General features: G+C 36.1%; 1 protein-coding gene across 2 annotated transcripts in view; it reads left to right on the top strand.

The window, feature by feature from the left end:
* The window catches only part of LOC105487854 (slit guidance ligand 2), a 371,613-nt gene that overhangs the window by 15,497 nt on the left and 328,257 nt on the right, over window positions 1–27,859 (top strand). For both annotated transcript variants that reach the window (XM_011751484.3, XM_011751482.3), the window contains exon 4: window positions 1,419–1,490. In XM_011751484.3, the coding sequence (XP_011749786.2) occupies window positions 1,419–1,490 (72 nt within the window). The remainder of the gene's footprint in view (window positions 1–1,418; window positions 1,491–27,859) is intronic.

The following is a 27,859-nucleotide window of genomic DNA, read 5'->3' as shown; positions in this document are numbered from 1 at the left end:
GAGAATGTTTCTGTAGATGACCAACTTCCTTCTGAGTTCACATAAAGTTATGGTGCCATCATTGCTTCATGGCATTTTTTAGAATGGAAAAAAGTTCTGAAGTTTACCTGGTCTAGCTTCTCACTTACAAACAGAATTTTTAAAAATTATATCATTTTCCAAAAAAAAAAAAAAACTCATAGCCTCTGTTTGAATACATTTTGAGATAAGGAGTTGAGAGTTTCCATTTCTTAATAGCTAGTTCTTAGAAAGGTCTTCTGTATAATCGAATTTCTTAGGAATTACAATCTGGGGGTCCATTTCTGCCCTCTGGAGACTAAATAAGTATAATTCTGCATCTGCCCGATGACCCTTTCAATATGTCAAGATTGATATGCCCTCTTTTCCTGTCCCTTTTGATACTTATCTTTAAGACTTAAGAAATGCCTCTGCTTTCCTCAGTGTGGCATTACTTTCAGAACTATATCCAGAAGCTATACTATATAATATGCCTCTATCCCTCTCGAGCTAGGCAGCTTGTAAGTCATTTGAGTGCAAAATGTTACATCAGCTCTTTATCGTTTTATTTAGATTTGGGAAAAGCAGAGAAATAGACAGTTATTTTAAATTAAATGTTAAATTGTACACTTAAAACAGATGGGATTGGGATATGACTACATCAGAGATAGTATTTGCCCACTCTTTCTTTAACAGGTGTGCCTACCAAGCATCAGGGCTTAAATTGAGTTAGAGTTGGAATCACACTCTTCTTTAAAACATTTACAACATTCCAATTTACTTAGACATTTTAAAACATTACTTAAACAGATTTGACGCCACTATTAGTTATACTGCTGAGCCTTAAATTCAGTTAAGGATTGGAAGCTGTGGGTTTAGGTTTGAACTCTGGGTTGGTTATTCTCCTGATTTTGCCTATGGGACAAATCATGCCGACAATTTCTCACACCTTTTTTTTTTTTTCTCGCAACTAAATGAAAAGCTAACAAAATTAAAATTTCCATCTCCCCACAATTCCTTGGCTGAGATTTTAGGCCAATTGGGACTGTGTATGGATTATTTTAGACACCATTTATTGTGGTATTTCTGCTGGATATTGAAGTCACCTACCTTAGGGGCCTAAGACTGAGTCACAAAAATCCTTTATTGTTGTGTATATTCTGGTTGACTGATGTTGCACAGGATTTGAGTTTGGAGTTTAGACCCCAGTAATCATCATCATAGTAAGCACAATGGAAAACTGCTTTAAAGAGTCATGTAACAAAAGGTGTAACCAACTTTTGATTTGCAATGCTTGAATTCTCTTGAATGTCATTTCATTCTTTTCTGAAATACAGGATGAGGCATGACACTACCAAATCACAGTCTCATTGTTGGGTATTTTCTGTGTAACATAAGCTTTGTTTTTGTTTTCTCTAAAGGCGTTTAAACAGAAATCACCTTCAGCTGTTTCCTGAGTTGCTGTTTCTTGGGACTGCGAAGCTATACAGGCTGTAAGTAGACACAAATAGTTATTGTTGCTTTGGGTAGTACCTTGTATTTTATTAAATGTATTTTGGATCTGTTTCTGTGTGCTTTCCTGGAATCTATGCATCAATAGATTAATGGATTAAAAGTTTGTGTTTTTTTTCTTTAGGAAATTTATGATTTGTTTTCTAGTGGTTGTTTTATTTGGTTAGGATTTAGCGGTTGATGTATGTGATACGGTAATTGGATTATTATTGTTATTTTTGGTAATGTGATGATGGCAAGATTTACCTACTTTTTAATAGAAATGTTTGATTAAGTTCTGAAGGGAGAAAATTGCTACTGTGCTTCCTCTTAAGAGGAAGCTGGCAGTGTGTTCTTGTAAAGTTGAGATTTTTAATGTTAGCTTTTTTGGTATTGTTTCTGGGCTCAAGTAGTAGTGTTTATTAGTCCGAAAATATTATTATAAGGTATTTAAAGAGGGCTGTAAATTTCCTCTTAAATGTTTCCTTTAAAGCCAGAATTTCAGCCTCTGCAATATGAATGACTGTATGGCACGGTTTTCATATTAAATACGTCATAGACTATTAAAGGAAGTAATTTCTTAAAGGAGCATAATGTGAGTATTAGGGGGAATCACTTTTTCCTCCCTGGAATGCTTTTGCACTGACCTAATGTGTAATAGTGAAAACACATTTTTGAAAGCATTTAAAAATGAGATTTTCAGCCATATGAATGACTTTGTGCAGATGGGAGATAAGCTACAAAGTTTTGGAAAAATAAATAGCAATGATTATTGAGGTACATGCATGTTGTGAAAAAACTGCTGGGATGTATAGAGTAAATTGCTCCATTAGCCCCCACCTGGATGGTGGGAGTCCCATATGGTACTATTTGTAGAGAAAGTGAGCATATTTCCTTTTTCTGAATTTGTCTTTGTAGCCTACTAGTTCAATATAGTTATCAATTCCAGAAGTAGGAGGACTGTCCTCTCACACCCTTCACCCCCAAGAATAGCCAGGATCTTTGTTAATGTCCTCCTGAAACCTTAACAACCTTAACTTACTATAGGGAGGTATTCCCCAGCTGACAGACCAGATCTTCTTTCCAGAGTCTTTCCTGACTTTGTTCCTCTAAGGATAGTTAAAATCACCTGACATTTTTCTCTCCTTTTTTTGTGTTCCCTGCTGCTCAATTGGCCCAATTTAAGTAAATTTTAAAAATCAAATAAAGAAACTTTGGAACTGCATTTTTAACAAAAATTATCTAAGAACTATTTTTACTAAGGAAATAGGATGTAGGTTTGCCATAAAGATTATATGTATGCATATCAGTAGATAATTATATCTAAATGTTTGTGCTTAGTTTCTAAAAAGGGTCATAGAATTGGTTTTGATAGTATTTCACTTTCAGCTTTAGTTATTGTTGACTGAGGAGATTTTTTAAGGAATCGACTTGGATTAATTTCCCCAGTTTAAGGTGGTTTAATCCATTGCAGAATCCTTCATCAGCAAATTATATTCTGCTTGACATTTTGCCCTCTTTGACAATATTACATAGCAGACCAAGAGATTTTTTTTATCTTTTGTTATGATTTTATAACTTTATGCAGCAGCTATATGAAAAAAGACTTGAAATCTTTAAGTGAATTAAAGAAACAGAATCCATAAACCTATGACAGCATTTCCTAATTAATTAAATGCATGTTGGAAAATGGGGACACAGGCAGCTAGAAAATGTGTTCAGATTTTTTAATGTGTCTTTCTGGCTCAAAGGATTTGTCCTGGGGAGTAATAACAGCTAAAGCAATGTTTGTTAGGTGGAACTGGTTACAAGATGTGAATATTTTTATGTTTCAGAAGTTATATAACTTGATGGCCTAGCATTCAATATTGACGAAATGTATCTCTTTACATGAGATGTGACATCAGATTTAGGCACTGGGTGTACATAGAAAACTAGAGGTGGAATTTTTATTTGCATCCTCAAGTCAGGAATCTTAATTTGAGTTAAGGAACTGTTGCCTCATCTGAATTAGACTTAGGTGAATTGTTAAGAGTGCTTTTTCTCTCGAGAAGATAAGTTGTAAGCTGCACGTGACCAGTTGTTTATGATGGTGATTATTAATTAAATTAAACAACTGCCATTGGAAGTCTTTAATAAACAAAGGAACACACACTTGTGAAGCTGACTACTGGCTAGTGTAATTATGAAAAGCAAGGGTACAAGTTCACATTTTCTTCATATGATACAGATGCCTAGTAGCTCACCTGAAACAAATATTCCAGCAGATGGGAAAATGTGCACAAACCTATATGCACAACATCCTTTCTAATGCTCATTTAAAAACATAGTTTTTTCACAAGAAGGACAAGTAACAGAACAAAGGATATGGAATTTTTGACAAATAATGGGGAAAAATGATAGGACAAGGAAAGTATTTGATAGTTGATATATGTATGATTGTTTTATAAATATATATAAAAATATATAAGTATATATGATATAAATATGTTTATAGAATATATATTTTGACATTTGTATAATATATATAATTAAACATAATATATTATATATGTAATATAATATATAATTTATATATTATATATAATTTATATTTATATAATATACATTTATATAATTTATATATATAAAGCAAGCCATATTTTCCCCTACTGTCTAATGCAGTAGAGGCATACTATATGCAGAACTCATAAAAAAACAAATTTAGGATTTACTTCCTCTGTATAGGTTGTTCCGAGATACGAATTAATATTTCAATTTCTTTATTTTCTTAGTTATTGTATACTTTATTCCTACTTAACACTATGTTTTCCCAGGTTTATCACTAATTTAAAAGTCTACTGGTTTAATATATAGTTTATACACTGAAGTTTGGTTTTTCACATTGTTGGCTTAGATGAAAGCTTGTTGGATATACTGGACCTTGTGTTGCTTTTCTTTGAGCTTTGGAATAAATAATCACCATTTGACTAGTGGCTGAAAATAAGATACCAGGGGAAGAAGCACACATGCTTTTCACAGACTCTGAATGCAATATAAAAGAAAAGGAGGGTATACTGTATATGAATTATGATTCGACACGCTTGGTTGCTGCTAGCGGCCAAATATGCTTTTCCTTTGCTGTCTGCTCCAATTTCTCTTTGGACGGGTTGAGAGAGCACTACATGTTCAGGTCAAGATGTTTGCTCAGAAATAGTAGTAAAGTTGCAGCTGTGTTTGTTGGAGTAGGAGACTAGTTTAAATAGCATTACCATTTATCCAGTCCATTAACAGAACTCTGTAAAATAATACCAACTCTGCATAAACTACAGGACAGTGTAATAAAATTACAAGCACTTGTTGACAGATGGAAAGTGTAAGTAAAGGGAAACTAAAATAAGGGACGATAGGTTGGAGGTTAAAAAAAAAAAAAAAAAGCCTGCATGAAGTTTTCTTAACTTATAGACTCTATCTTCCCCTTTGCTCCTCCTCCAAAATCAAGGTTGCATTTTTATTATGAACCTAAGAGAAGAGGAAATTATTTGTAAAGAAATCCGGAGCTGGTTAACTGAAGAAGAGATTGCAGGGAATTTTGAAACAGTTGATTATGATTGATTGAAATTTATGAGTACTAATACAAATCTTCCTGAAAAGTGTAATCTTAAAAGAGGCTTAGGAGTAAGTGATTCACACTTTCTGTTGAGTTTGCGACTACTAATCTGGACTCATTAAAGAGGAATTTCATTGGTAGTACTGCGGTTAGACATTTGGTTATAAATATTTGTTTTGTGGTTTTCGGTTTATTTCTTTGAGTATATTATATTTACTGAGACTTCTAACATAAGCTTAAGTATCCAAAGCACTTTTTAGAAACTCATTTTTCACTTTTATCTGCCAAACCAAACCAAAGCTAAACAAACAAACAAAAAGAACTGCATCTGTCCCAAGGACTCATTTTCTCTACTTCTTTGAATAAAAACTTTTTACTTCTGGTTCCCAAGTGCCATTCATTATTCCCCAGTGAGTTTTGGAGTGACTAAATTATCTAACATTAGGAATGGTATTTTTAAGGCCGAGAACTCTCTTTATGGCCTAGTGAATACTTACCTGAGACAAATAGATTTTGACTGCTTGATTTCATTGGCCGGGTCATAATTCTTTATCTGTCATATAGGATCTCAGATTCTCAAAATTGCTTTTGATAACTATAATAATTGGGACTTTCTTTCTTAAGAGGAAAACTTAATTTTTTATTAAGGTAATAAATTAATTTGTTCAGGATAAAAATATATATAATTAAGCTGTCTTTATTTTCCTTTCCATCACTGCCATAGGAGGAGCCTTAGTTTTTGTTTCTTTAATAGTTATAAGAGCAACACAAGTTCATTGTTAAAAAGATTTAGGAAAATCAGAAAAAATAGAAAATAGGAAGTAAAAATTATCTATTATCTCACTACGCAGATATAGCCATTACTATACTTATCAATTATTATCTTAGAATTATTTTTATGATTATGCATATAAATGCTACTTAGATGCGTATTATGAAAACTTTTTTTTTTCTAAAACCCCAGGGTCTAGTATAAGGCTTGACATTTAGAAGCTCTCATTAAGTGTTTGATGTATTGAATTAAATCTCTGTTGGGTTCAGGATTTGTAACTTGAATGAGCAAATAGTAACTCTGGGACGGCATTATAAATAATGGAGAACCAAATTAAATTTAAAGGATAACTTGGTCAATTAAATGTTTGATCCCCCTAGGTTCCTCAAACATTGAAGTGTTTCAGTAGATACAACACAGTCAAAATGATCCATTTTTCACCTAAGCAAAATATACCTTAATTTAATAAAATGTCGTATAAAACTAACTCCCTAGCTCTTGGATGTTGGTTTAGTCTCATAGGTTTCTTGGAGTCAACCGTAAAAGCAGGATACAACAGAGGAGCCCGTGTACAAATTTCTCTTGAATTAATTTCTGCCAGCTCTGATTAAAGTGTGGACTACTAGAGGTGTCAGGTGCCATAGTTTCCTGCTTCATTTTACTCTTGGCCTGTTTGGCCCCTGCCACAATAAATCCGACAGTGGTTGTGCAGGAATTGCAGGTTGCAGTTGCTACGGTTACTGTTGTTCAGCCAGACCGACATCATTACTCATCTAGCGTGCTGCCATGATAGCTACCGCTGGTTTCTGTTGCTGAGACTGCCAGAGAGCTTCGTGTGCTAAGGGTGAAAGTTCTGTCGAAGGTGGCGTCTGTGTTCTAATTTGGTGTAAGGAAACACTATCTGAATTATATACTGATACTTTGCTAAGGGGAACAGATTGACTCGATATCGAGAGAGAGAAAACTTAGGAAACTTCACTGTCAGTGATTAAAACACCAAGTCCTTCATTACTTAGGTAACTTATTAATTACTTACTGGGCCCAAGGGACTCTGTTTTTGCCACTTAAAAAATAGAGACATACAAGGAGTATTGCATTTAAAAAGATTACCACTGTATAAACAAGACTTTATTTTCGAATAGGTAGACAACAGACTTGATATATGGATATCTGAACACAGCTCAAAATAGCCATTATCACTTGTCATGAAAGAAATAAAAGTGCAAAGCCCTGAGCAGGACCTACTGTTACTTTTTTTTTTTTTTAAATCAACGTGTAATCCTGTGATTTAAATGTTCTAAATCCAATGAAGATTAAGGTTATATTTGAGATTTTGCCAGATCTAGTGTTTATGGTTTTTACTTCAAAGGGATTACTGATAGACTTTTTGCTAAAGAAAGCCAACAATTGTCCAGTTTCTGCTGTTGCCAGCACACAGAGTGGGCCTTCTGAGTGTGAAATCCACAGCATAGCTCATAGCATAAGAAAATCAAACGCAAGAAGGTTTCCCCACCCCCCACTCAGCTGTACTTATTTAAACGGCTGCTTTCACAAATGCAAATGTTTCTAACCCCACCAACAAGTACTCATGGTCTGCCAACTTGAATTTGTAGAATACTGTGATCGATGCTCAGGAGGGAAACTAACAAAATATGTGGCTCCATAGAATATGTGGTATTTGTGGGCCTCAGCTGTTGCTAATATCTGACCTATACTATGTAAATTAATGCCTAGAGAGTTCATTAAGAGTGATCAAATACGTGAATTTAAGTATATCATGTTCATGTAAAAAATATATTGTATACACATCATCAGGAAATATTTTAAAGTTTATAAATAATGAAATTGCCACTACAATCTCAACGTTACAATTTTGGGGATTGAAATTTACATAAACATTATTTCTAGGAATAAGGGTTGATAGGGTTTTAGTTATATTTAGTTAATTTTAGTGTATTTACGTTATGTTTTAAGACTGAAATCAATTACTTTCTATCTTAAGGGAGGTTGTGTAAAATGATAGTGTTTAAATGCCTACTGAGATATTTGCGGTTCTGTTAACTTTGGAAGTCAGTGGACAACCGTATTGTCGAGTTTTTTTATCTTTAAAATGGGAAGGATCATACTATTTACCTTCTGGGGATAGCACAGTAAAATTTAAATTCCTATTCAAAAGAACATTGTAAATTTTCAAGATGATAGAAATTATATTTATATTATTGTCATCCTTTCATTGCAAGCAAGATGGAAATAATAGTCACTCAGATGTCCTTGCAACTTGCCCTCAGTCAGCAAAGTTCCTGATACTATTGCACAGCCCTCTTGCATTTATCCTTACTGTAGTAACACATAAATATGTGTAGTCACATTAATTTTCCTACTGCAGCAAATTGACATAAAATGTGCATTTGTACCGTGTTGTTTCTCTTTACTTGGCTGCAGAAGGTACATTAGGGCCAGGATATTCTTAATGAGATCTCTTCATGCTCTCCCAGTTGATGATTCATATAGTTTTAAAATTCATCTATAAAATAAATTACGGATAGAAACAAAAAGACAGTGACTCAGGAACTATTTATGTTAGCGCATATATTTAGATTGCTGTTTTAATGATGTGTTTTTCTGAATGACAAATGAAGGAAAAATACAAATGTTTGAAAATGCTGAGTAAACTCCTTCAACTATAGGTAAAGTATGCTGAAAGTTGTTCAGAAGATTTACGTATGTTGCTAAGGAACATTTTCACTACTAATAAAAGTTTTATTTTTAAAAAAATACAAGATTAATCTGTTAGCCTTGTAATATGTACATGTGATTTGGTCTATGGAACATTGTCATCTTTATATAAATTGCATAGGTGATTTTAAGTGCATTTTTAGACTACTAATCATGTCAAAATCCAGTAAAAATTGCAAATCTTTAGCACTTTAAATCTAAATAATGTTACATTATGAGACAAGTTTGAACCAGAAGTCATTTTGTTTTGTTTTGTTTTTTTCCACAATTCCAGTACTTCTCAAAGTAGCATAGATACATATGGTGTATATCCACTCATTACACGTTACCTATAACCAAGTTAATTATAATCACTGAATTTTTTATGGAGGGTTAACCTTAAAATATTTTATAAATTTTGATATAAGAAACCTTTGGATGGAAGTTTTAAAAGGAACTAAATCTTAGAGAATGAAGCAATGAAGAGTAAAAAGACTGGTCCTTGACAACACCCATGGCCTAGGGTACAGAATAGAGGTGTGAAATGTTACCAAGAGAACATCTGTGTCTCTTGAAACATCCCCCAAATGAAAGTTTACAGCAAAGTATGGCAACTTGATTTAAGTGTTTTTTAAAAAAAATAAAAGAGAGAGAAATAAGTAAGTCTGGAAACAGAATGGGAAAAAATAGCTTTGCCCCATCATGATAGGTTTCTTCTACTAGAGAAAGATTAAAGCTCGAAGTATGTGAATAGCTGAGAACAGCACAGAGAAAGGTTGATTGCTTCCCCTCCGACAGTTCCAATTGATTGAAAAAAGCCTAATTTAAAGTTCTGTTTGTTCTATGTCTTAAACCATCAGAATTCTCTTTTAGGACCCGAGGAATGCTCTGGAGGAAAAAGAATCCAAGGATAAAAAGTCATTGCAAGCCAACAATTGTTCCTAATCCTCACAAAATGCTGGAGAAATTAAATTTATTCTTTATTGCTCAAAGTGTTACCTAGGTCACTGGGCGATGGGAAAATTGGACTGGAAGTCGAGTAGGCGCAAGCTTTGTTTTGTGTCTAGATGCTTAACCTTAGACACGACAAGGCATCTTAGAGTGTTGTGGGAACTTGGTTCAGAGCATTAACACCAAGACTTTTATTACCCCGGATTTATAATAGGCTGTGCTGTCAGGAGATGAAAATGTTGTGTTTACATTTCAGTGTTAAATGATCATTTAATTAACACCTAAGGGGAAAAAAAACTTGTGAAATTCTTAGCAGCTTTTATTGTTGGTTTCCTGGGAGGTTTTAATATCCAAGTTTCATTGAGATTTTTTTTTTGTAAGTAAAGACACAAAAGACATTATAAACTTTTTAAGGAAGACAAACAGTTTAACCTTGACCCTTTAAAAAAATATTAATTTAATTTTAAATCTGGTGTTCTTATAAGTTTCTAGACTAATATATTAAAAATATGTTTTGATTGGACACTACTCTTGTGTAAAGAGTATATAAATATTATTGAATTTACATTACACATTTTTTTAGGGTAAAACATTTGAAATCACTAATTAGTTTATCTTAAGAAGTTTAAAATATTTAGAACACTGACTTAAACATTTTGCATCTGTTAAACTACCACTGTAGTTACAATGTTTAGAATTTGCCTCAATGTAGGTATTCACATGCAAGCATATTCTATTGGTAAAAGTTATGTCATTGTTCTATTATTTTTATCATTAATTTTGATGTAGCTACATCATGATGAAAGAGGTTTGTGCGCGTGCACACACACACACACACACACACATAATAGGGAAGAATAATGCCATTAATATGAAAACTCAAATTCACTTAATTGGAAATAACTAGAAAATTAGACATCATAAAATGTTTCCATTTACTCTTGCTCTTTTATGAGACGGTTAACCAAAAAGGAATGGTCTTGAGGCAGAGTGATAACATTTGGAAAATGTATTATGTACCGTCAAGAGTAACTGCATAGTTAGTAACGCTTCAAGGATACTTTTCTAAAACTATCTTTAAAGTTTGCATCTTTTTTATTCTCATTTTATCTGGATATGAAGCTTTATGTTCACATATATGAAACTTAAAAAAATACCAGTTTATTTACATGCCGTTAAAGTAAAATCTTTCTTAATTTTTCCAGAAATGAACATGTCATTATGATGTAGTTTTTTTTTATAAATACAGTGTTTATATTCATACTGAAACAGAAATGCTTATCTAGTCTTTTTGTTGTTGTTGTTTAAATTCAAATGCCTCAGGATAAAACCCACTCTCTGTCTTATTCATGATAAAGAAGTGCATGGAAAAATGGAATGTTGTTAAAATCTCTCAATGAAAAGCCCTGCTTTTAACTAAGGATTATACCCTTACTTACAAAACACTACTGAGCATTATGTAGGCACTTTATATGATGTTATATGCTCTACTTACTTCTATCAAGTTTCAACCTTTCTGCAAACTTTCCTCATTTTTTTTTAACGTGCATTGATCTTTTTCTTCCCGAAGCGACTTTTCTACCCAGCCTCTTGTCACAAAAACCCAGAAATAGGAATATTGCTTTACGTTTTATCTTCTTTACATAAGGACCAACCTTTTGGTTGAATTAGTTGCAAAACAAAACAAAAAAAACAAACAACAACAACTACAACAACAAAAACATTGTCCAGAAGTATGAAAGAGTGAAAGAGGAGAGAAAGAGAGGAGTAACAAAACCTGGTTATTTAATATAATGGATAGCCAGCGTATTCTAAATGGTATAGTTTATCATACCAACTGATATTCCAAGCCAATCAGGTGATGCCAGTGCGGGGGGTGGGGGTGTGCGGAGGGGGAAGCGAGAGGTGGGCATACTGAGTGCTCAAGAAACATACAGAGGAAGAATAAGTATTTAAGGAAATTATAGGAAATTCCATTTAACATAGATAAATGTGTTTCTTTTATACTAAGGAAGTCAATGCTGTGCATTTTACACAGAGAAAGTCAGTGTTAACATTTCATACATTCATTTTTTGAAATCTCTGCTCGGAAACTAAAAAGGAATATTTCAGTATTTATTTTAGATAAACTCTCCAGGCTTGCCTCTTAAAAAAAAAAATGGGAATAACTTCTAAATACAATCTGCGCTAACAAATATATTTGACAGTTTAAGTCATTTCATGTATTGAGGTTGGGATATAAGATATCTAGAAATACTTCTGTATTGTACTTGGCAGTGATTAGTTAAAATTAACCTCCCTTTTGTATCAATGTTTTTCACTTGGCTTTGATGACTCACCAAAATCTAGTTCTGCATTACCTCTTCAACATTGTCATGCTGTCCCAGTGGATCTGCGGCATCTCAAGCAAGCAGATTTTCCCATTGCTGCCTGGAAATTCCCAGCATTATTTCTGGACTTCTTTCTTTCCTCTTTCCTCCTCATATAGGCCTCAGCTCCTCTACTAAAGCTTTCTCAATGGTTTTAGTTACCTCCACATGATCATTCATTATGATATGGTATAGGCTATTGATTCTATGGTACACTATAATGTGGTACAGGTGGTTGATTCAGACCACCTGGGTTTGAGTCACTGACTGTGTCATCTTGGGAATATCACTCAATTACCTGCTAAGTGCCTCAGTTTTTCCTGGTGTAAAATGAGGAATCTAAGAGTATGTTTCTTATGGAAGTGTTGTGTGGAGTAAATGATTTCCTAAATGAACTGAGTTTACTATGGTACTTGGTGTATAATAAGTGGCATGTGCTTATTTTTTTGCTTCCTTTTATCATTAAAACTGTATCGCTGTTTCCTGGCTCATATAATGTGTTGTCACATACAATTCTTCAATCATAACCTGTGTATTAACTTTGCCGAGATTCCTGTCTTATATTTTTCTTTGTTTCACATGAAGCATCTAGCCTAGTACAGGTTGGCTAATAAATATCTTTTTGATGGAATAGCTGGAAATTAAGCCTGAGAAAGACACTACCAAGAGATTGAATTTGGGATGATATATGTTGAGGTGTGAAAAAAGCACTGGATCAGAAGTCAAAAGGCTTTTACTAGTTACATTCCTAGCTCTGCTAATCACTAGCTGCAGATGCTGAGCAAAGATACTGGCTTTCTTTTTGAGGATCAGTTTCTTTGTTTATATATAAGTATGTAGTAAGTCGGATAAGAGAGGGACCTTGCCCAGCGTGTTCACCATCATATTACCAGAATTTAGCAGAAGGCCTCCAAGCCTCTAGGGAATGTTTGAAGCTAATTGAGGGAAAGGGAGGATATCAAAATGTATCTAAGATGTGTTCTTCCTTTTTTTCAAAAATGTATAGGGAACTCTTCACAGGCCTTGGAATAATTACAATGGTGGTTATTCATGGTAATAAACCAGGCATTAGATAATTAAGTTGTGGATAAGTGATTTGAGATTATTCTCTCTACTATTATTAGCTTACATTTTGAATGGCTTTGCTATTACAGGTGAATTGTTTGAAGGCTTATGTTAAAAAAACAATTTTTTTTTTTTTTGAGACGGAGTTTCGCTCTTGTTGCCCAGGCTGGAGTGCAGTGGCGTGATCTTGGCTCACTGCAACCTCTGCCACCCTGGTTCAAGCAATTCTCCCACCTAAACCTCTTGACTAGCTGGGATTACAGGCATACGCCACCACGCCCAGCTAATTTTTGTGTTTTTGGTACAGATGGGGTTTCACCATATTGGTCAGGCTGGCCTCAAACTCCTGACCTCAGGTGATCCGCCTACCTTGGCCTCCCAAAGTGCTGGGATTACAGGCGTGAGCCACTGCGCCTGGTCGGTTAAAAAAAAAAATTAAAGGAGATTTGATATTTATGTCTTATTAAGTGGTGACCTTGATACTTGATAATCTCTCAATATGAGGTAAGTGGTGTACAATTGAGGTAGTTTTAATAATCACCTGTCTCTCAAACATTGCTAATGGTAGCATGAAGAAATAAGTTAAAAATTAAACAGGGCAATTCAAGAGAATATAATGGATTTGGTTAATAAAGGTTTATATGTTCATATTTGTGTTACAATCTTTTTTGTAATAGGTTTGAAGCAGGGACCATCATTTTCTGTAATTCTCCCTAGGAAATGCATTGTGCACCCCGGACAATTAATTTTCCTGGCCTTTTGAGGAAAACAAAATGTGTGGAACCTGAATACCCTGAAGGCAAAGGAATCTGGAGTCTGTTTCTAAGAGGAGAGTTTCTCTCTGAGTTGGTGTGAGTTTCCTTTCCCTCTCTTGAAGGGGAATGAATTCCACACCTAATGAATAGTTTCAAGGAAGGTTGTTAATCAGGTACTCCAAATGACCACCCTGGATTCTTCTTTTATTACACAGGAACGTGAGGGAATGAGAAAGCAACACGGTTACGTTTGATAAAAGGAAATACCCTTTCTCCTCTCCCCACTCACCACACCATCCCTTGGAATTTAGATGATGTGGGAAATTATTGCAGCAAATAATGTGTTTGAAAAAGCAAAGTTGTATGAACAAGAATAATGCTCGTAGCTACAATAATTATGTTAAAAAATCACAAGGTATATCCATCATCATATTTCAGAGCAAGAGTTTTCACCTAACGAGGTTGGAAAAGAATTTTTCCTTAGTTCTTGTCAATCTCCCTGGGAAGCATGACATGCAGGAATCACTGTTGTTACCAACATTATGTTTTGTTCTTTTCTGATTCATCAGATATCATTCTGTTGTCATAAAATGGGAAACTCCATCAAAATCAGATGAAGAACTTCAAGTAAATGTGGCAGAGGGGTAATAATGAACTATAAATATAATTGAATTTTATTCAGATGGACAAATGTTATTCTTTAATCCTTTCCCATTTAGAAGCCATACTCTAATTTAAAAAGAGAAAAGTGGTTTAAAACAACAACATTAGAGTTCAGATATTTCTCTGTTTTCTAAATTAAGCTACCTGGGTTGAAGAACTATATTCCAGTAACATGTTTTGATAAAAAGTTTTGTTGTTTCCAAAGAATTATACCCTCAATCATCAGTATGATATCTGTTACCACTCACTTTGGGTGTTCTTTTAAAATAATATGGTTCAGTTTTAGGTTTTTAAAAGTATAGTTGTTATCCCCAATTCTCAAGACTATGTAATATCTTTTATTTATTACTAGACTAATTTTATATTCTATTTCAAAGAGGTGATACTTACAGTGTGCTCTCCAGTGATTCAAGAGAAAAGTGTTCTGTGGTCAAATGTGTTGGGAAATAATGAAAGTCATATCACCTCTGGTCGCTACAGTGTACACTTGTGTGTTAATCTTAAAGGCATACTACAGTAAATAAATCTGTTTAACCTTTTAAAATTTGTTTTTCAAAGTTATTTAACTATACAGGCCCCTCTTCTTTCTTAACTATTCCTATTTATGCTTGTTAATCCAGAGAGCAAAACCAGTCTTTAGCTTTTCCAAAAAATAGTTACTTTTTATTGCTTCTGATTGAGATTTTATTAAAGACCATTGAGGACATATGGGGTTGACATATATTATTATTATTTTGTACCAACGTTGTCACATGTACGACTTGTAATAGTGCATTGGCTTATAAATCTGTTCTTTTCAATCCATCTTTGAAGGTGAACTTGGCATTCTGTTGTAGCCTTGAAAAATAGAAGAACTTAGAATATTTTATAACAATTTCTTTAACTTAGCACCACTATTGGCTTTCTGTATTGGTGTGTGTGTGTGTGTTGCCTGTGCACATGTGTGTGTGCGCGCATACACACACACACAAAACCATTCAACTACTATTTTAAGGACTTAAAATTTTATAGCTTAACTCTCTCTCTCTTCCCTGCCTCAGCCAATTCAAGCACCAGAAGTCCTTTGTGGAACACCTGCTGTGCACAGCATTCTTTAGCAACACAATGAGGTGTGCATCATCTAAGCTGGTGTGAACTTGCAGGAGTCTTTCTCACTCTATAGAGAGGGCGTTGGAGCCAAAAGCTTTTTATGTACAATTTGGAGATGATTGGTGAACTTTGAAGTCATTGCAAAGCTAATTTGTTCAGTATTTTTGCCAAGACCAATCTTCCCAGTATTAGAAGACAAAATAACGTAGATATGAGAGTTTAGACACAGAAATGAGAACAAATGGAAGAAATGATTATAAATCTCCAAAGGCAACTTTTAAAAATACACCTGATGGATGCCTGTCACCAGGACACTTAATATTAATCATTACTGAAAATTACCGTCCCATCTCTTAGTTCCCCCCAGTACGTTGCTTTGGGGCCACCAATTTTTATTTGTAGTTAATATTGAGAGAAAAGATACAAAAGAAAACGGAAACATAAAATTAGAGTATGACTCAATCAAAACTATTTCAAAGCTTGATACTAAATAAACAATATAAATAATTTACTTCAAATTATACCCAATATTTGCACACACATTTAATCTTCAGCTTTTACTGTGCCTAAAGATCTATTTTTAATTAGTTTAGGCTCCCTCTTCTTAAATAAGCCGAATACCCAAACCCTCCCGTTCCCCTTTGCCGATCTATTCTTCTCCTTTTGTTTCTATGCCGTGTCTGTATCACAGTATATATTTTACTTATGTTGTTGTCTGTCACTTCCAATTAATGTGGAAGCATTGTGAACGTAGACAGTAACAGTAGATGTACAAGAAATACAGGTTGAGTGAGTGAATGAGGGCTTTGCAACAACCTGCCAGAATTTGAATCCTAGCTCCAGTGTTTACTAGGTGGGCAACTTGCTGCTGTTCAGAGCGTGCCACCACCCTGCCTGGAGAGTCAGGCCCCTTTCCTTATGTTGCTGTGCGGTACCAAATGATGGATGCCTTCCCATATGCAGATGTTTTCACTTACTTTTTAACATAATGAATCCACAAACCTCTAGCCTAGGGACTTAAAACTGTGCTGCTTTGGTTAAGTCTAACATATTATAGAAACTGCTAGTCCTTATATTGTCATTATTAACTTACTAACCAAATCCCTTCCATAGGTTATACATTCTGTGAGGGTTTGGACATACACATGCAACTCCCTTCACCATGAGGCAGTATTCACATTCTCTCTGGGTGCTCAAATATTCATAGGTTGAAGGAAAAGGGTAGGGAGAACAAAGGAACCACGGCATCATCCTTCGTGGTAAATAAGCGAGAGACAGCATTTGAAGCATTATCTTTTTAATATCTTTGCATATGTTCTTTCTTGATAGTGTTTAAGTTTAAAAAGAATAGCCATCCGTAAACTTGTTCAGTCAATATATCTAAGCACGTATGCATAGGTGACTTTTTATACCAATTTCTTCACGGTGATATATCAATTCTGTTTATGAAATCCTGAAGAAAGGGCTGTCCTACAACACCTTTTATATTAGTTGTCAGTTCTTTCCCAATATTTTTACTCATGTATGTGTGCAAGAGATTTTGTTTTGCTTAATTTGCAAATAAAACAATATTACTACAAAATTACTACGAAGTTGAAATTGCTCATGTAGTAGGAAACAACTGAGGCAGATGGTTTAGTCTCATCAGTTTGTGTCTTTACATAGGTTGCTAAGGGACAGCTTACATCATTCAGTGTGCCTCCACAGTTCTTTGCCATTCTACGGCTTGTACTTCTGACATTTTTATTAGGCTTTTGTGTTTGGTCACTGTATTACATCCAGCAATTTATTCCTCTCCACTTAAATTGTCTTCCCTGTACAAGGGGTGGAGAAGAATTCACAGTGTCTGCACATAAAAGGCCATTATCTTATCTTAGCAACTCCAGCCATTCACTCCTCTGTGAATCATGACAGCTCAGCTGGGAAATACAGAACTGTATCGTAAGAGGGCAAGATCCTTGGAGTGAGACAGTGATGAGGCCTATGACATTGGAAGGTGGTGAGTTCATCATCTGCAACAAAGATTAACAATGCTTTGCTGAGCCTGACCTGATAGGCCATTTAGTGGAAAGACCAAAGCTTGCATCCAGGAAGTGTGCTCTGCCTATGATCTTGATTTACATGTAGCTTGTAAAGACTACTCAGTGATCTCATTGTTATTTTTCTTGCCCCAAATCAGAACACCTCCTTTATCAGAAAACTGAGATAAGCACACTGACACTGATACTTCGTATGTATTGCAGCAGGCAGGCTGTAGAGCAAATACATAGACACTTTTGCACTTTACTCTTTTATTTTTATTTTTTTCTGAGACAGGGTCTTGCTCTGTTATCCAGGGAGTGCAGTGGTGTGATCTCTGCCTCCTGACTCAAGTGATCCTCCCGCCTAAACCTCCCAAGTAATTGGAGCTACAGGCACACATCACCACGCCCAGGTAATTTTTGTATTTCTTGTCGTGATGGTGTTTCATCATGTTGCCCAGGCAGGTCTCAAACTCCTGGGCTCAAGCAATCTACTAGCCTCGGCCTCCCAAAGTGCTGGGATTACAAGCATGAGCCACCATGCCCAACCTGCGTTACTGCTAATACAGTCTTCATTCCACAAAGAGAAATATTTTCTGACTGGAGGAAGTGGCGATGCTGAGGATGGAGTCAGTTGTGTAGCTCTCATAAAATGAGAACATGATCCAGAGGCTCTTCCAAGTGCCTTATGTATATTAATAGTGCTTCATTCAATTTTCAATAATATGAAGGAGAACCAAATTACGAATGAGAAAACTGAGACCCAAAGAGGTGATGCAATGCCCACATGGCAGGCTGGCATTTGAATACAGCGCAGTGTTCTTTACCATGTATATTAACTGTTCTAGGGACAAGAGGGTCTTTCCGTTAAATAAAAACACTATACAATGCATAATCCTCATGGTAATCTCTTTTAAATCCTCACCTCACTTTATGCATTATTAATTGTGCGTAGGTGCTTACAGGGAGCTTGTTATCCTCTCTCCCCCACCCTCATTCCATCATTTTCCAAACTTGAAGTTTAGTGTCACCCTTGGCTCCTTTTCTCTCCCTTAGCTCCACTTTCAACTTCTGTCAGTTCTACCTCCACAGTTGGTTCATCCACCTTCTCTTTTCCCTCTTGGTAACTTACTTCCTAACTGTACTTCCTGCTCCAGTATTTCTTGGTCTGTACAGTCCTCTGCCTAATAGCCAGAAGTGTCCTCCTAAAGTACAGCTAGGAGGCCGGGCGTGGTAGCTCACGCCTGAAATCCCAGCACTTTAGGAGGCTGAGGTGGTCGAATCACCTAAAGTCAGGAGTTTGAGACCAGCCTGACCAACATGGTGAAACTCTGTCTCTACTAAAAATACAAAAAATTAGACGGGTGTGGTGGTGTGTGCCTGTAGTCCCAGCTACTCGGGAGGCTGAGGTGGGAGAGTCGTTTGAACCTGGGATGCAAAGGTTGTAGTGAGCTGAGATCGTGCCATTGCACTCCAGCATGGGCAACAGAGTGAGACTTCATCTCTAAATAAATAAATATAGCTAGGATCATGTCCCTTGCACAGTCAAAGATCATTTTGTATACAGGAACAGCAGTTTAGATTTAATAAAACATTTTTCCATGCATTACACTCAAAGGTAATCTGATAAATATGTATCACCATCTCAATTTTATAGATGAGATAACTGAAGCCTAAAGTGGTTAACCCATTTACTAGGCCATCTTTCTAGGGCTAGTAAATAATAGCACCAGTATTTTCCTGTAAACTTACCCAGTTGCTGTCATCTAAACTCCTATGCTGGCCTTCAAGTGGTCTCAAGCTATTGTTCTTATTTCCTGGTGTTTTCTCACTGTGCCATGGACTTGAGGAGGGACTCAAGGAAGCTAGCTACTCTTGAGCCTATGGACATGCCTCTGATATTTCTTCTACCTTCTTCAACAGTAAACGTATATTCACTGCCCAAGAACTAGATCCTGCCTTCTCTGCTCTACTGACCTACCTGATTGAACCCAAGAAACTGTGACCCCACTTATGAAATCAACGCCTCAGGCAAACAATGCTCCCCATTAGGAAGCCTCTCACAGCAGAGAGCCTAGCAGAGACTATCCCTCTTTCCTGGAGTGTTTCTTCCTGCTCCTTCACTGCCTGACAACACCTCCCATCCCCTTTTTTGTTAACAGGCTGACTTAGACATCTCAAAGGAATGTTCTAACAGGGTTCATATTATTTATCTCATTATCACCTTAGGTCTTGGTCCTTAGTTGGAACTTGTTTGTTGATGGGAAAAATGTACATAATAAACTCAAATGTGTCCTTCCCTTCCCCTGTGAAGCTTGTTAGGAGGGTTTAATCTGAGCCTACTCCCTCTGTAGTTGTACCTAGGAGCATCTCTCTATTGTCTCCATAGTTTTATGTAACAATGGTCATATATCATAGTGAGTATATCCCTATCTCTCTCCTTCTAGAATTCAAGTTACTGGTGGCAAATTCTACGTATTTTTCATCTTTATGCTTCCCACAGTACTTAATATAGGGCTAATAAGCACATAGGAGAGGCTGGATAAATACTTCCTTAGTAAATTCAGTAAGGTCTTTTTTAAAAAACAATATTCTTTTTTTAAAAAAAACTGTGTGTTGATGTTTAAGTTTTATAAAGACTTTTCATTCTTTTCCTCCAAGTCAAGCTTCTATTATTGAAACAGAAAACTTGCTTCTGAAATGAAACAAAATTTTAGTAACATGGTATCTGATTTTTAAACAGCCCATGTAGTTGGAAATAACAGAGTGTGTCTATGTGTGCAAATTGATAAGTCGATAGAATTTCCAGGTAAACAATCATGGCTGTTATTGTATGCCAACACATTTATTATGGAAATGTATTATTGTAATTTATCTGGGAATTTTAAAAAATGGTGCGTGAGTCAGCATGCTGCGGTACAGAGCCAAGTTTTTGTGGGCAAACAGGGTCGGATTCCGATCTTGCGTTCAGCAGTGTGGTGTGTGGGCCTGGGTTCCTCACCTGTGGCTGGATGCTCCTTACCTCATTGGCTTGTTGTAAAGACTGAATGAGTCGATGAGGTCAGTGAAGTGCTTACGCTTAGTAAATTCTCAATAAATATTCGCTGTGATGTTTTTTATTAGAAACACCGACACATTACTGAGTTCATGTGCTCTACACATGTGCATAAAAATGAGGAAATTTCCCTTCAATTTCTGAAACGCTGGGTGATGATCTATACTCAGCATAATTTTTCTAGTAAATCAGCTTATGGGGACTGCCTATGGATAAAGCCCTTCACTTTTAAGGTATTCCCTTTAATTTAGCAATTAGACATAAAACATTAAAGTATACAAAATAAATGGCTATGGTTAATGGATTGCCTGCAAATAAATGACACCCTTCCAAATCTGGCTTCAATAATAAAGGAATTCATCATTTTACAAAAATAAGTTCAGAGTAGGTCAAGCCATAGCTTTTACTTTCTCCCTCTTCATTTCTCCAGCCTCACTGTCTGTGTCCAAAGGCTTTGCTCGTGGTGTCGAAACAGCCATCAGTGTGCCTTGTGCTTCCTGGTTCATAATCAGTGAGAGAGAGAAGGGAAGAAGGGAGGGCAAAAGAGAGCATAGGAGATATCTCCCCTCAAGATGGACTTCAAGTCTCTTTTTTCAATCGAATTGAACCAACTTAGGTGAAGTTGCCAAAGAAAGGGCGTGCGTTGATTGATTTAAACTAGTTGAGATACGTCGCTAGACTTTTGCATGGCTGTGTAAGTGAGTCAAGTCAGGACTCTAACAGTACAGAGAAAGGAGGGGCAGGGGGTGCTGATGGATGTGGGGAGGTAAACAACGTCCGTACTCTCCAATTAAAAACTTAAATTTTAATGTTTCATCTGATTTTTACCACAGGAATTTGGATTAGTTTCGGTTACAGCATTTTTAATTTTTGTGAATAAAATGGAACCTCTTGGAATTTGGTTTCTTTGTGACTCATTTCCTCATAGAGGGATAATAAAACCCACATTTCCAGTTTTGAGATGACTATTAAAAAAAATCTGTGTCTGACCCACTGCCAGCAAGCCCAGCTTGCTTTTTGAGTAGTTACTATTGTTGTTGCCATTGTTATTTTCTTGGTCAGGATGTCTTAATTTTATTTTGTCTCATCTAGACTCCAGTTTTCTATTTCCAGATTGTTACGTTATGAATCCACATGGGTGCCTTATCACTTCATCCAGGAAAAAAACCCACAAAGGTGTTTTTTTTTTAACATTTTATAAATTATATGCTCATACAATCTCATAGAGTTCTCACAGAAACCCTGTGGTGTAGATACTATTTGTGCAATTTTAGAGATCTCTTTATCTGCCTCCTTTAAACTATGAGCTTCCTGAGGACAGATTTTGTTTTGTTCTCTGTTGTATCCTTAATATTCAAAATAGTATATCGCACAAGATAGACTGGCAGATGCTCAATCAGTGTTTTCTGAAGAAAGGGAGAGAGGGGAGGAGGGAGGAGCCTTTTGTGACCTACAGAGGTTAGAGGACTTTCCCAGTTTGTGACGTTCTAGTTAAGATATAAACCCGCATTTGTAGTGGGCCTCTGAGACCTGTACACCCTGCCTCTCTACAGCTTCATCTTGCTGTCTTCACTCTCCTGTCTCTCTTTGTGCTCCAGCTGCACAGGCATATGCAGTTCCTAAGATATGCCTCTCTCTGCACCTCCACAGGGTCTTTACACATGCAGATTCTTTAGCCTGTGGAACTGCTTGCTCTACCTGCTCATCTCCCAGTTGCCTCCCTCCACCTGGCCATTCTCCCATATCCCTGGTTTACTCTGTTTAGATCCTTCATATTCCAGCTTGAACATCACTTTTCTGGGAAACCTTACCTAATCCCCCAGGTTAAATCACATTCCCTTTATGCAGCCCCACAGCGTAAGGATACTTTCCTCAACTGTTTTTAAATGCAGTCAGCCCTTTGTGTCTGTGGGTTCCCCATCTGTGGATTCAACCAACAGCAGATCAAAAATATTTGAAAAAATGAAAAAGAAATGAAAAATAACCATAAAAAATACAAACAAAAAACTATACAGTATAACAATTTACATAGCATGTACATTACGTTAGTTGCTATAAGTAGTTTAGAGATGATTTAAAGTCTACGAGAGGATGTGTTAGGTTCTCTTCAAATACTAAGCCACATAAGGGACTTCGGCATTCTTAGAGTTTGGAATCCCTATAGCCTAGAGCACGGAGTCCTGGAACCACTGCCTCATGGATACCAAGGGATGACTATATGTGTGTATTTGTATGATTACTTATGAATACTCTTTCTTCACTCTTACCATTGTTTTGCCAATGCCTGGCATATGGTGGTTGCTTGGTAAATATGTGTTGAATAAATGCCAGAAAATTTTGTTTTGTTAGCTTATTTTCATGTTTTTTTTTTTTTTTTTTTTTTTTTTTACTGATTACACTCATGATTTGCAGAAGAAAGGTTTTTGTATTTGTATGAATATCTTATTTTTTTCCCGTATCAGTTTTCATAATAACCTACATATCAGAAAATCATAAAGTCTGCAGGGACAGTTTATGTGTTCCTAGCTTAAATTCTTACGCCATTTCCTTCTTTTAGGGCTAAGCTTAAAATTTGTCTTCACTGACCATTGCTCAGTCAAGACTGGATTGGATGTCCCTCCCAATCCAGGGGTGGCCCAGCGTCCTGTTAATGTGGTCACCACTCAACTATTTATTTTCATCTGGCTCTCCACTGAGCTTAAAAGCAGAGACTGGATTTAGTCTGGTATGTTTGCCCATTGCCCAGCACAACGCCTGGCGTAGTAGACACCAGGTACCCAGTACCATAGAGGTACTTTTCCAAATGAATGAATTAGTAAATGCATGTCTTGCACTTGTGTGATATTACTCAGATATCTAAATCATTCCTGGAAAAGCATCAGTAATTAGTTGTAATGTAAATCAGTGCGTTCAGTATGGTATGCACATTCTTCAAGGATTGTCCAAGTTAATCTACTTTTTAGTGATCTTATCACTGGGGTGCAGATCGCATACTACATACAAGTGTTTGGCTGAGGAGGAGGAGAATGGGGCCTGAAATCCAGCATGCACTCTGACCATTATGGTATGTCTACCCCTAAGAAACCTCATATATATATATATATTTTTTATTTTTTTTTACAGCAATGCTATGTATAATAGCATGGTCCTAAATGTAGGAAGAAAATGTTAAGAATTTTCTATTTAAGTTCTATTCACATTTTCTCTCAACTTTGAAATATCTCTATTTTTAAAAAATGTATCGTATATTGGTACAATAATACTAATCTATGCAAACAGAAGTAAGTTATAAATGGCGAAGGCATATGTTCAGAAGTTTTGCTGATGCAGTAATATGTGATCAAAACAGTTATAGAGAACTTTGATTTAATCTCTAAGCCCAGTGCCATGGTAGTTTCCAAAAATAATATGCAGCTTTCTTTTGATGTCATTTTGAGATGCCTGAAGAAGGGGATGAATGATCTTAGGGTAGAGACATCCCAGAGCTCTTGTGCACCTCTGTGTGTGTGCATGCATGTGTGTGCATCAGTGAGTCCTGTGTGCATTGGGTCTTCCTGCGTATGTGCTGAAGAGGAGAATAGATGGACTATGGCTGGAATATGGCTGAGATTTGTCTTCAGGTTTGGTGCAAATCCATCCCAATGAAGTCCATTTTAGGGAAAGCAGATACACTAATTTCAAGATTCATTAGCCAATTCTCCTTTCAAATGAGTAATTTATGATGAATTGTCTTTTCCCCATTCATTGACATTCTCTCAACTGTAGGTATAAAACAACCTCTTCATTTTTTCTCTGCCTCCGGGATAGAAATAATGAATTGTAGGTCTCTAATAAAAGAAACACGTTTTGTGTCAGAACATCTTGATTAGAATCGTTCCAGCCATTTAGTCAGCGTGTGACTCTTTAGGAAAAATAATCATTCTGAGCTTTAGTATTTTCTTCTGTAAAATGAAAGTAATATTAATTAATTCATAGATTTGTTACAGCTACTTGGGAGGCTGAGGTGACAGGATCGCTTGAGAACAGGAGTCAGAGAGTAGCTTCCTGGGTGATATAGTAAGACCTGCCTCAAAATAAAAAAGAGAAGAAGAAGAACAAGAAGAAGGGGAAGGAGAAGAAGGGAGAAGGAGAAGAAGGAAGAAGAAGGAAGAAGAAGAAGAAGAAGAAGAAGAAGAAAGGGGAGGAGGAGGAAGAGGAAGAGGGAAGAGGGAAGGAGGAGGGGGAGGAGGAGAAACACTCTGGCATAGTACTAGGTAGACAGTGTTTATGGAAATTTTTTAGTTTTGAGCTTTAGAAATCTTTTTTATTAGCAATGATAAAATCACAGCTGTTTATGTGCTGTCTGATGTGATGGTTACTTTAAAACACATATGTTATTTGTCTATATCAAACTGGTTACAATAAGATTATTTGGTTAGGGATTAGCTAATGTATTTGTCTGTTTTTTGAAGAGTGACAGTTTCCTAGCTTTTTCTTTTTTCTTTATTTTTTTTGGTCTACTTGAAGCGGCCGTATTTATTATTTGATTGAGTAATGATACAGTGATTATGTATTATATGACCGAGTAACGATACAATGATAATGACTCCACCCCATGCTCTGAGTAATTTTGCATCATGTGGGTGCCACAGGACCCTAGAACAAAAATCTATTCTGAATGGACTATCTGTGAAGGCAACAGAGACTTCTCTTTAAGTGGATTTCCATAGTTTCCAAAGGCATGGGGCGGGGGGAAGTCTGTGTAGAAAGAGGGAAAAAGAAGTCTATATAGAAAGGATGACTTTGTTGACATGCTTAAAAGGTGTGCTCATTGACTGGGGAAAAGTTCAAATGTTTGCAGTATTAGGTTAAGGAAGGAAAGTCCATTCAAGCTATTTTAAAGACTCTCAGATGCCAGGCTAAGAACTTCATTCAGACTTTATTTGATAGGCAGGGGTGATCTGATTAAGATCATGCCCTGGGAAGATTATGACTATGAATTGAAGGAAACAGACTGGAAGCCTAGAGATCAGTTACAAAAATAATACCATGATCCAAAGTCACAATTCGGGATGAAACTGTTAGGAAAAGAGGAAGGACATTTAAAAAGATATTAGCAATGAAATAGCTGTTGTATATTGTATGGTGGGTTTGGGTGAAACTAGACTAAAATTTTTAACAAACCTGTATAAACAGCAAAGAGAGCTGGTTCCCTCAGTGTTTCGTTTGAGGTACTAGTGATTATCAAGTGAAGTTCTTAATGCATAGTAATGTGAACTCGAATCACGAATGGAAGGGCATTACTATTTTTTCAGGGTTTAGAATCAATTTTTAGCTTTCTTCCTGAAACCATTTCCCATCTTCTACTATTTGAAGAACTAGAGGCATAGATGTATTAATGTGGCCTTTATTTTTCATGTGAGAATAAGAAGGATAATACACTTCCCGTGCTGGAAACTATCGTAGAAACTTAGGTGGAGACAGGTGTCACAGATGTTGTGTGACTTGCCCAAGATCGCCTGGCCCATGGAGGGGGAGCCTTCACTGTGGCTCAGGGATGTGGGCTTCCTGTGCGAAGGTCCTCGCAAGACTCCGTGCTGCCTGGTATTTACCTGGTCCGGGACACCAATCCTTTTTTCTTTCTTTTTTCTACCATTTCATGGTGTTTACATTTGTCAATATTTAAAGATACCTACCTGAAATTCACAGAACTGTATATGATGCTTCTCATTTTTGTTTGTTTGTTTTCTGTCTTTAGAAAGTACCCATATATTGTCTGGGTGTGGTGGCTCATGCCTGTAATCCCAGCAGTCTGGGAGGCTGAGGTAGGTGGATCACTTGAGGCCAGGAGTTTGAGACTAGCCTGGTCAACATGATGAAATCCTGTCTCTACTAAAATTGCAAAAATTAGCTGGGCATGGTGGCACATGCCTATAATCCTAGCTACATCAGGAGGCTGAGACACAAGAATTGCTTCAACTCAGGAGACAGAGGTTGCAGTGAGCCAAGGAAATTCACATTTTGTCTGACACTTTTATGAGAAGTTATATATGGCCTTTTAATTTATACATGTAAAATTATTTGTAAAAGCAGCTATGATGTAATTTATGGACAAGAAAGCTGAAGATTGACTAGCCTCGTTAGTGAAAGGTAGATAGCCGTGGTTGGAATTCATGTCTTCTGAGGTTCATAAAACAGGCCATCTTTTAAGTTGAGAAATGACATCATAATAGCAACATGGGCAGCCTGAAAGGCAGTCAAAGAAAAACAAGGAGGCTATTAAAAGGTCTGAATGGTATATCACACGAGAATCAGTTGAAGAGACTTGCACTGTTTAGAAGAAAGAGATAAAACAGAGGTGCTACTTAATCAAAACTTTTTAAACATCTGAGGTGTTATCCTTTCAAAGAAGTATCAAAGACTAGTTAGCTCAGAAAGACCAAAGTAATTTGATATTGGAAGTGACTTTCCTTTCCAAGGCCCATGTCAAGGGTTTGGCACTACGCCCCTGTTGGGAACGTTGCAAAAGAACCTTGCCTTAAACATTTATAATTTTAATGTTTCTGCCACTGAATTCCATTTAATAGTGAATCTGATACAAAATAATTACTTATAAAATAGATTAACTGGAGTTTATTTGCTTAAAGCAAGGATGATAAAGAGGCCCCTACTGTTGAAAGGTTCCCAGGGCCCCTCTCTGATACACTGTGAGTACAGTGATTTTAATTTGAAAACCTTTGTTGGTAAAAATGATTTCCAGATTCCATTCCTATGGAAAGATGCTAATTTAACTTTAATTTGAACAAAGTAGACTTATGGTAACAACTTTTAATTTGGTCATAACTTTTGGAGGAAATCTTCACTCAGGTTTGGGCAGAAGTTACTGCTAAGTTAGCTGCTCAAGTGAAGGGCAGATGACCATCAGCTATCTTAGTAGTAAGTCAATCCAACCCAACTCCTTTATTGCCAGCTTAATCCAGTCCCTGCCTCATGCCCCCGGAAAGGTATTTGGGCTTCCTGAGAAGTTATTCATCCTGATAAAGTGAAATAAAACAAAGCAAATTCATAATATTTTCAGGATTTCAAGGAAATATATTGAAAGATTTTTGCTGTGCACAATGATTTCTTTCTTTTAAAAATTTAACATTGATGCTTTTTTATAAGGGAAAAAAGGCATAATTATAAGGGAATCTCTAATTGCAGGCTTTATATCTCTTGAGTACTTTGAAAAAAATAAGGAAGGAAAAATGGAAGGACAGATATTTTTAAATAAAGTGTTACTAGAATCACATGCTGAAATTAACATGTTCTTTGCCACAATGGTCTATAGGAGACATTTGCACTTTGT

The sequence above is a fragment of the Macaca nemestrina genome, chromosome 3 (assembly GCF_043159975.1).
Source record: "Macaca nemestrina isolate mMacNem1 chromosome 3, mMacNem.hap1, whole genome shotgun sequence".
NCBI lineage: Eukaryota > Metazoa > Chordata > Mammalia > Primates > Cercopithecidae > Macaca > Macaca nemestrina.
Note: the sequence above shows the minus strand (reverse complement) of the source record. Positions and strands in the feature narration are given on the sequence as shown.